The sequence below is a fragment of the Aphanomyces astaci genome, assembly GCF_000520075.1.
Source record: "Aphanomyces astaci strain APO3 unplaced genomic scaffold supercont1.175, whole genome shotgun sequence".
Classification (NCBI taxonomy): domain Eukaryota; phylum Oomycota; class Saprolegniomycetes; order Saprolegniales; family Verrucalvaceae; genus Aphanomyces; species Aphanomyces astaci.
Genome location: NW_009798438.1, coordinates 5,314 through 15,680, shown reverse-complemented (window position 1 = coordinate 15,680; position 10,367 = coordinate 5,314). Strand labels below are relative to the sequence as shown.

Sequence of the window (10,367 nt, the reverse complement as noted above, 5' to 3'; positions counted from 1 at the left end):
ACTATATATATATATATATATCCTTACTCTATATATATTGCAGCGAGATGTAGTGCAACACATCGCAACGTGCCCGAAAGACCAGCAGAAAATGTATCTGGATCGCCGTGTATTTCTAAAGAAGGAGCTCCTTCACGTGCAGAATCGGTGCCTCGAGCTGGGCTTACCCCTCACGAGGATCCGGCGCAGCAGTTCCGCCGCCTTGGACGACGTCCGCCCGTCTGCGTTTGACGGCACCGACGAGACCCCGCCATCCGGAAACACTCCCCTCCATTATCCGGAGAGCCTCACGCCCAACGCGGACGGACATGTGACGCCGGAACACAGCGGGGGGGAGGAAGGTGCTAGTATTACTACTAGTATTACTACTACCCAGCCACCGCAATATGTCGAGGGGTATGTTAGTGGGATTTCGGTGCAATTGCCCAGTTCAAAGGCGACGACGGGGCCGCTGCCTCGAGCTGAATTCACGACCCAATTGACGTCGGCGTTGTCGGCTTTGTCCAGAACCCAGCAGAAGCCAATCACAGAGCTGCACAAGCCCCAACAGCCAATCACAGAGCTCAAGAAGCAGCCCCAGCAGCCAATCAAAGAGCTGCACAAGCCCCAACAGCCAATCAAAGAGTTCAAGAAGCAGTCCCAGCACCCAATCACAGAGTTCAAGAAGCAGTCCCAGCACCCAATCACAGAGTTCAAGAAGCAGTCCCAGCACCCAATCACAGAACTGCACAAGCAGCCCGAGCAGCCAATCACAGAACTGCACAAGCAGCCCCAGCAGCCAATCACAGAGCTGCAGAAGCAGCCCGAGCAGCCAATCACAGAACTGCACAAGCCCCAGCAGCCAATCACAGAACTGCACAAGCCCCAGCGGCCCATCATAGAGCTGCACAAGCCCCAGTGGCCAATCACACAGTTCAAGAAGCCCAAGCAGCCAATCTCAGACCTGCAAAAGCCCAAGCAGCCAATCACAGAACTGCAAAAGCCCGAGCAGCCAATCACAGAACTGCAAAAGCCCGAGCAGCCAATCACAGAGCGCAAGACGCCCCAGGAGCCAATCATAGAGCTACAGCAGCAGCCAATCCCAGTCGAAGACGAGGAATCGTCTCGGCCGTCGTCCGTGTACAGCTTGAACGACTCGGAAGTGGGTGACACGATCAGCGTTTGCTCGGAAGACGAAGCATGCCCGCCGCCAAACAAGGTGGACGCGCTCAAGGCGGATTTGGTACGTACGGGGGTTCCGGGATTTCGGGGTTTCTAATTGGCTATTATGTGTTCGTAGCGCCAAGTGGTGGCGCAGATCGCCCAAGCCGCAAAAGACAAACACTCGTCCGTGGCCACCAAACTCATGAAGGCGCGCAACCAGATCAAGTCGGAACTGGCCCTCGCCCAAGACGAGATGCAATTGGACGCTATCAAGCACGAACTGGTACGTGGATTTATATGAAAACCCCGAAACCCCGCCATATATACATAGACTCAGTTCGAGTGTAGCGCGAAGTGGTAGCCCGGATAACCGAGGCGACGAACCACGGCGATCAGGCGGGCGTGGACCACTGGATGCAGCGGCGGGCTGCGCTCAAGCTCCAATTGAAAGCTGTCCACGAATCCCTCGACAAAACGCAGCGCCAAGCCAAGCCACTCGACGTGCTCAAAACCGAACTGGTACAACCCCGAACCCCCAGAACCCCGAAATCCCTTGACGATTGTGCAATTAGCGTGCGGTGGTGACGAATCTGCAGCGGCCGCACTTGACGGACGACGAGATGGCGCTGTTGATGGCTCAAAAGACCGAGCTCAAGGCCGTGATCATGGCCAAACAACCCCCCCGAAACCCCTCCGACATCGACGGGCTCAAGGCCGAGCTGCGCAAAGTCGTATCCAACATCACTCTGGCGTCGAAAGAGCGCGATGATGCGCTCGTGGATAAGCTCATGCGGCGGCGGGCGGATCTCAAGGCCGCGCTCGCTAAAGCGCAGGACTCCGAGCAGAAGCGGACGTCGGATCATCGGCCGAGTCGGAGTAGCACGGCTGCGTCGACGTCGCTGCATTCCGTGGCAGATCCCGCCGGGTCGTTTGTGAAAAAGTTGCAGGCGGCGGCGTCGTTGGTGGGGAACCCCGAAACCCCGAAACCCCGAACCCCCAAACACCAAAATTCGCTGTCGTTTCTGAGCCACAACCAGCAACCCCAGAACGAGTCGTTTCGAAGCAACTCTGGTGGAGGGGGGGGATCCTTGTCCAGCAATTCGCTGCACGACGACACGTCCGACTCGAGTTCGAGTTCCTTTACCATGTCCGAAGCCAAAGTGGCTCAAAATGCCCTGCATGCGTTCAAGACCGAACTGGTACTGGTTTTTTTACCCTATATTTGGCTGACTTTTGGGCGAATTCTTTGCCAAATAGATTGGATATATCGATTCTTTCGTTTGTAAAGATCGTCACACTAATTTCAGTCACACACGAATTCCGTGTTGATTTGGTCGAAGAGTGAGTTTGATTGGCTACTTACGAGTGCTCTGGGGTTTGATTGGTCGATTTTCTGCCTTCGATTTGGTTAGTCTGGTCCTATTCGATTGGACACCGACACCCAAACACACCGTCTTATATTGTCCTTTGACCCTAAATTTGACTTTTGATTGCCAATATATATCTATTTATCTATATATATATATATCGATGCTTCTTTGTACTGACTTTAGTATGTCAGTGTCACACTAATATAAGTCTCACACTAATTCAAAGTTTTCGATTGGTCAACGAGCGGATAATTTGATTGGCCACTAACTACTACGTTGATTCTTCATGTGTTTTGATTCTTGGTTCATATATCTGCATCTATATATAATATATCATCTATTTTGAATTCTAAATTGTCTATTTTAAATATATATTTATACATGTACTTAGGCCAATATCCAGCATGCGATGGAGAAAACCACCAATGAACGAAAGATGAAGAAATTGCTCGAACAACGTGCAGATATGAAGGCTCGGATCGCGGCCACCGAGGAGCAACTCCGCCCACATGCGGCGTCCGTGCCGCCATTGGACCTGGAATGGGATCTTTCCCAAGTTAAAAAATATACGCAAGGCCTGCAACACGAGCTGGTACTTATATATATATATATATTAATATATATTAATATTCGTTCGCAGCGTGATATTGTGGCGCGAAGTGACGAGAGCGCGACGAGTCCCCAGCTAAAAGCCCGTCGAGCCGAGTTGAAGGCGGCGATTCACACAGCTTTTGACCGCATTGCGCTGCTCCAGGAAGAAGCAACGATCCGAGACATACAAATCCCCATACTAAGTCCGCATATGACCAAGGACGAGCTCACGGCCCACATCGAAATACTCAAGAAAGAGCTGGTAATATGTCGATATATATTTATTTACCTATATAAGAATTTGGACTTTAGTCGTTATCACACTAAATTGAAATCACACACTAAACATGAGATGTTGATCCTGGTTTTTTCCTGAAATCTGATTGGCTCAATCTTTTTCTATATGTATTTGGGTCGATTGAAAATATTTTCACAACCCTATTGTGGCCTTCAGTACACACACAACGATGTATATATATATATATATATATATATATCCCAACTCCAACGTCGAATTCCATACTATTGATATATTCGACAATCCACGATTGATTGAATATTTTTTTTTTTTTCCACCGACGGATTCACACTACTGTTTCAAATCTCTATATTATATCTTCTTTCTCATACTATATATATATATATCCTTTACCTAGCGCCAAGTGGTCACAAGTATCGCGCAGACGACTGCAGCAGGCGCGAAATCCAAGCTAAAGTCTCAGCGAAGTTCGATCAAATATCACTTGGCCATGGCCCAAGATAAGCTGGCCATGGTATCGCAGTCTACTACTTCGCAAGCCGCCGCCGCCACCCCGAAACCCCGAAACCCCAAATCCCCTCAAGACGACGTGAAAATGCTAGAGTCTTATATCGACTCGCTCAAAGCCGACTTGAAGGTCGTGGTGATGCACATCACGCAGACGGCGGACGTCCCGACCGTCCACGCGATGCACCTCCGCCGTCGGAATGACCTCAAGCAGAACCTCCGCACAGCTCAAGACCAGCTTTTAGCTCTAACAGACTCTCGGTCTTCAAGCCACGGATCCTCCAACATGGACTCTGGCCTTGTGCTGGATGCGCTCATGACGTCGCGCATGACGCAAGTGTACCAGAATGTATCGGAGAAATCAGGGTATTTGGAGTGGATGCCCCAGACCCTCAAGCTATTTCGAGGCGGAAAAGTCGTGTGGGTCCGCCTTGAAACCAGCGGCTGCCTCCTCTGGTTCAAGAGCCCCACAGATCAAAAGGTCCGGGGGATGGTGGACCTGGCCGCCACCGCCGCCCGCAGCGTCCAAGTCGCGTACGCCGACACCAACTTGGTCACGATTTCCATCTTGAGCCCGGGAATGCTCTCCAATCATCAAGAGATCATGCACTTTCGCGCCACGTCCGAGCACGAAGCGCGGGGATGGGTGGATGTCCTTGGTGAGACCGTCGAGGTCCTCGCGAGGCAATTTCCCCACCAAAACCAAACCGAACTGTTTGGGCGTAATTCGGTCGTGTATTAAATACTAGTATAACTTAACAACCAGAGACTCGGTGAATGATATATTAAGTACTATTATATGAGTATTATTAATAATAGTATTCATTCTTTCTCTGGGCCAGTTAGCCACCATTTATTATTTGACTTTGCTGTTGGTTGTTTAACGATTTATTTTTTCTTGTCCAAATATAGGATAGTATGCTATATCAGCCTTGAAAGAGTATCATACCCAGCTAGAGGTTTATATCATCTATTTAACGCAAAACGATTAAACCAAGTCGTCTTGATTACGATTAGTACAGTATAGTATACATCCTACAGACAGTACCATACAGTAGCAATGGACTTCGTTTGCACGGCATATCAATAAAAATACGAAATTTATTGTGAATTATTCGCTATAAACTTCCAAAATTCGAGTGGTTTGACTAATCAATATTGAATCTCGCTGCCGTTCTGATTGGTTGAATATACATGTCTCTGTAAGAGCCAATCAAATCCACTCAAAATTAGAATAGCCAATCGTGTCGATTCGGCATTTGATTTGACGGGTCCATAATACCTTGTATATATATATTTCAAAAGTACGAGGTGGCGAAACCATAAACTCAAATTTTATCAGACTTTTCCGACGACCAATGAAATCAAAGAAATTTGTAGCATGAGCCAATCATATGGCGTAAAAGTGCTTGGGGTTTCGGGGTTTGAACTATATTTCAATATCTCGTGTTTTGGACCAGAAGTGGTGACAATATGACACTGTTATTGTTGTGTGTACGGACACTAATGACTCATCGACACAACCAAATAAATAGAAGAATCCTTGGCAGAAAAAGGAAGTAGCCAATCAGATGGCAGGAAACCATCATCTACATCGAATAATAATGTGAGACTTCAATTAGTGTGATACCAATCTCCATTGGACAACGTTCAAAGACTCATCGATACAGTATATTTGGCGAATCAGCAAAGTCCCCCACAATCATTTTCCTAATATAAACGCTACTGGTTGGTTTACTAGATACAATCAGAGTGTGTGTGTCATGTGCCCAGCAGTTTGGCTCGGATGGCGTCATGATCTAGTTCCTTCCGCTTTCGGGGTTTCGGGGTTTCGGGGTTTCGGGGGGTACGATGTATCGCGTCCATGTGTCTTCGCATCACGTGCTTGTAATGGAAGGAGCGATGGCACAACTCGCATGAGTATGTGGAGGTGGTGGTGGTGGTTGGGTGGGCCACGCGGCGGTGCTTATTGAGATTGGCGCGGGTGGAGTACTCATTTCCGCAGTCTGGACATGCAACTGACTTGGGCGGGTGGCCATGTACTGCCTGAATATGCGACTGCAGAGTCTTATTCGAGGCAAAGAACTGATGGCATATTGGGCACTCTACTGGTACTTGTTCCACCAGTAACCTTCCCTTGACATCATTCCCAAACTCCATAAGCACCGCGGGCGTGTGGAACCGCCGAGTGTGCGCGTCCAGCTGGAACTTTTTAAGAAACGCCGCGTCGCAATGAGCGCATGGGAATGGCGCGTCGCCAGTGTGGACGTACGAGTGCTGCTGAAGGAGACTCTTCTTCTTGAACGTTTGCTGGCATGTGGCGCACATGTACGCGGCGTTGGACGCGTCGTGCTTGTCCTTCATGTGGCGAGTGAGGCCGTGCTTGTATTTGAAGTCTTGGTGGCACAAGGCGCATGTGAACGGCGTGGACTGGGCGGCGGCGGCGGCCGGACTCGACGGATGCTCCATCTTCATGTGCCGCGTCAAGTGATCTTTCCGCGTGTACATCTTCTCGCACCCCTCGACATCGCACATGAAGGACTTCCCCTGGTGACTCAGCTCATGCTGTCGCAGATGCGATGGCTTGGTGAACACACTGCCGCACTCCATGCACATGTGCATCTTGACCATGCCGGGCTTGTCCAGGAATGTGAGAGCGCCGTCGTCGTCGTCGTCTAGCATCATCGCTTGGGAGTCTCCCTTCATCCCATGGAGACACATAATCTTCCCATGCATTTCCGGGCCCCCTCCGTCGGCAGCCATGTCGTTCGCTTCAATGCGCCAGTGCCCCATCAACTCGATTGGTGTTTCGCGCCACTTGGTCAGGTAAGCTTTTGTTTCCGGATAATACTTATACCATCCGGAAAACCCCCTTGCTGAAATTCATACTATTAATAACAGCTGTAAGTTAACGTTAACGTTATTAATAGTACTACTATTAATAGTTCTGCAATAATCGGACTGTTCAGAGCATCTCCACCGCGCCAAGTAAATTGGCCAATCGGTAAATCTGTGTGCTGATTTACTGAAAATTTCCTGAAATATTTCGCACCGCACCAGTATCCGGTTCAGTACTTTGCTGACCAGCAAATATTCCAGTAAAAGTCACACAGATTTGATGGACTTGTACTGGATTTGCTGGAGTCAGTATCCGGTTATAGTGGCCGGGGCCCTGCAGTTCAGGCGGCCCTGGCACGGTATGTATGCCGCAGTCAATAACTTATGACTTGTGGTGATGACTCTTACAGCGTAGGTCAGTTGCAGCCGGTTGCTTGTTTGCGTCGGTCCCGGGCCATATCCTGTCGTGATTGGCGGTGTCTGTCTTGTGCCAGTCGAACTTGCATGGCTTGCCGTGTTGGACAGAGACGTGTGGCAGTCGGTGGGTATGTCTTCACGACCGGTAGCCGCGTTATTAATGTTGCAGGACCCATGCCATCGACTACAACTTGACTGGACCTGTGCCATTGACCGCTGCATTACCAAGGTCAATAGTCTGGATCCTATCAAGAGGCCTATTATGTCTGTAATCAGCGTACTCCGTTTACTAGTTAACGAGAAACTACAGTAGATGCCTTTCCTGGTGATAAGGATTACTTTGTACAGATGCATGCATATTGCGCATCATTGCGTGCCATTCCTGGTGATAAGCATACCTCATTGTCGTAATTAACGCAGGTTTCACCTCAGGAGATAGCTGCTTGGTCGAATGATGGTGAATTTTTTGGCTGGAGTTGGGCTTTATGCCGTGCGAATTATCCTGAATTATCAGTCCATTACAATATTAGAGGTTGTTATCCGAACAGTATGCTGATATTGGTGTGTCGATTTACTAAAAATGACCTCATATCTGGATAACTTGTTCGGATACGAGAGTTGCTGGCGCCATTAACAAATGGCAAAGTTTCGCACCGCAGTCAGTAAAACAACTTACACTTGCTTCGTGGTGGATCGACTCTCCAGTGCATGTAGAGACCATCACCTGTTCTATAGTATAGGAAATTTTACTATTGTTCTCATAGCTTGTCATTCACAATACCGCTGTGTGTACTTGTATGCGGGAGTACAGTTGTAAGCTGCAGCTACTCGGCGTAGAAGAAACGACTTGCAGTGTGTCGTTTCCAACGATTGCATCGAGCGAGGCACTCAGCCATGCGTGACAAAGCTGCACCTGCTCATGTGGTGTGAAGTTTTGGGAGCGTTCCTTCATTGCCAGTTTTGCTGATAAAGATATTATAGTCTTATGCATGTATAGTAAGTACCAGTAGCGTTTATTTGCATTTATCAGCTTATAGAGAAACTTTTGCGCCAACGGCTAGCGGATATCACATACGCCGAATGTAGCAATATGACAGGTGGGGTAACGCCTTACCACCACCTTGCCCGCACCCAGATCCTAGATGCATGGCTCATGACGCACCCTAGCTAATACTTGCCTTGAATGTGTCTCAAGGACATGTATGGCTTTGAATCGCTACCTAGTGAAGTCCTCCAATGTCTCAACGGCACCCGCATCCATTGTATACCAAAGTGCATATTAGTGTAGACGTAGTGAAGTAGGCTAAGCAGATTTCATAGAGATGAGGACTAAGGAGATCTTAGTAGATCCTCAGTTAATTTATTGTGCATTTTGCCCTCAAGTAACTGCGCTTCCTTCCGCAGTGGTACAATTGGTAGCACTTCCTGGTTCCCTCGCCCCAAGATCCGTTAACCCGCCGTACATAGCCAGTCTTCTTAGACGGTTGTGTGGTCGTTTGCAGAGACAGCACATCGCTAAAGGTTTTGAAAACGTGGTATTTGCTACCCGTTACCTGGTGATAGTTTCAGCAATAAAATCCTTACAAGTTCGGAGGGATCTGCTAGTGTATGCCCCGTAGCAAGACCCGCAAGCCCCAACTCGCGGCCACGAAAGACATCGGCCAATTATTCGACTATCCGGATATGCCGGTTAAGCTACGCCAAGTCCTTTGCGTGTTGACCCGTCACCAACGCGTGGTTATCAAGAAGTATTATGGACGAAAGTATGAGCCTATACATCCACCAAGTTACGACATTTTTCAAGGCAAAGAACGTGTATTATCAAGAAAACGATGGGACTCAACAGCGATGAATTGCCATGATGGTAGCAAATTTCCGTGGTCTTGCCGCAGCCTGGTACCAAGAACGGCTTTCGCGTGGTGAGTCTCCAAATACCCTCATTGAACTGGAAGAAGAGCTGCGAGACGAGTTTGAACCCGACAATTTACAAGATCCGCTGCGTGATCAGCAATACGAATTGAAGCAAGCCCATTGTGCGAGCTTGACCGAGTATGTTGCCAAGTTCCGACGAGTCTGTACGCAAGTGTGCGACATGAACGAGCGCAACAAGGTGTCCTACATCCAACGCGTTCTGCGAACCAGAACCCGTGAGGAGTTGCAGTATCGTCCTTCCGAGACTGTGACTCTCGTGATGCAAGTTGCCCTGGACTGTGAGCGCTCTCACAACTCGACCCTTAATGGTGGTCACGCCAGAGACCGCGACCGCTTTCATCCCCACTATCGCCGCCATCAATTCAACAACCGACACCAAGAAAGTCGCCCACCGCATGCGTATCCTCCACGCCAGCGCCAAGATGACGACATGGAAGTAGACAACGCCCAAGTACAACACCGTGGACAACGCCAAGTAGGCCCCTGTTACAACTGCGGACGCATGGGCCACAGAATCAGTGACTGCCGCTCTCCACCCCGGAACAATCAAGGAAGAAGCCAAGCTCAACCCCAGCGCAACAACATCTCAAGACATGCCAACCGGCCTCAGCGACCCCAGCGTAATACACCAAGTCGTCAGCACAATGCTCAAGTAACCGAAGTCAACAGCGACACAGAAGACAGCGAAGATGACGTAGAAGAAGTGATCCTAGGCAACAACATGGGCCTAGCCCAGCAAGACTCCGCGGAGGAGGAGTCGCTTAACATCAATACCGCCCAGCAAGCAGTGTCAGCGCAAGAAAACAAGTTGATGATAGTTCACGGCGCACTCGACAGCACAAGCGTTCGCATCCTGATCGACTCTGGTGCCTCGAACTTGCTTTGTCGCCCAGGTTTGGCCACGACAGTGATCCGTTCCAAGGAAGTTCACGGAACGCGGAAGGCTTCGATCAATACTGCACTGGCATCAAGATAGTGAAGGAAGTATCTGGCACACTTTGCTTTGGTCAATGGACGTTCCCAGATCTTATACTTACCGAGTGGGATCTCGGGAAGAAGGACTTTGACGTCATATTGGGAAAACCATGGTTCTTTCGTTGCAACCCTGTCATCGACTGGCGTACCCACCAAATCCTCAACGTCAACTCAAGTGAAGTCGATCCTGAACGAATCGAAGGATGGATGATCAAAGTCACGACGAAAACGGAACCTCAGCAGAAATTACACCGCTCGTGGCCAGGGTGGTGAATGAATTTCGTGACGTGTTTCCCGACAAGTTACCCAACACGTTACCACCGCCGCGTGGGATT

The 10,367-nt window shown here is 49.2% G+C and overlaps 3 protein-coding genes across 4 annotated transcripts; 2 read left to right on the top strand and 1 right to left on the bottom strand.

Moving 5' to 3' along the window:
• Positions 1-91: 91 nt before the first annotated feature.
• H257_18542 lies at positions 92-4,699 on the top strand (the record flags this gene model as incomplete). 2 transcript variants are annotated; one of them, XM_009847629.1, is made up of 7 exons in its annotated part: positions 92-1,222; positions 1,280-1,426; positions 1,492-1,662; positions 1,716-2,342; positions 2,905-3,105; positions 3,154-3,366; positions 3,761-4,699. In XM_009847629.1, 7 exons carry the CDS (start codon positions 92-94, stop codon positions 4,610-4,612), a joined length of 3,342 nt encoding a protein of 1,113 aa, XP_009845931.1. In that variant the 3' UTR covers positions 4,613-4,699. The 2 variants fall into 2 exon arrangements, with proteins under 2 accessions (XP_009845931.1, XP_009845932.1); XM_009847630.1 differs by lacking the exon at positions 3,761-4,699 and having other exon boundaries at positions 3,154-3,592.
• An 830-nt stretch (positions 4,700-5,529) lies between these two features.
• H257_18541 (hypothetical protein) lies at positions 5,530-6,685 on the bottom strand. Its single transcript, XM_009847628.1, has one exon. It carries the CDS (start codon positions 6,661-6,663, stop codon positions 5,632-5,634), a length of 1,032 nt encoding a protein of 343 aa, XP_009845930.1. The 5' UTR covers positions 6,664-6,685; the 3' UTR covers positions 5,530-5,631.
• Positions 6,686-8,983: 2,298 nt separating this feature from the next.
• H257_18540 (hypothetical protein) lies at positions 8,984-10,033 on the top strand (the record flags this gene model as incomplete). Its single annotated transcript, XM_009847627.1, has 1 exon — positions 8,984-10,033. The coding sequence occupies one exon, from the start codon at positions 8,984-8,986 to the stop codon at positions 10,031-10,033; it is 1,050 nt and encodes a 349-aa protein (XP_009845929.1).
• Between the last annotated feature and the right edge of the window lie 334 nt (positions 10,034-10,367).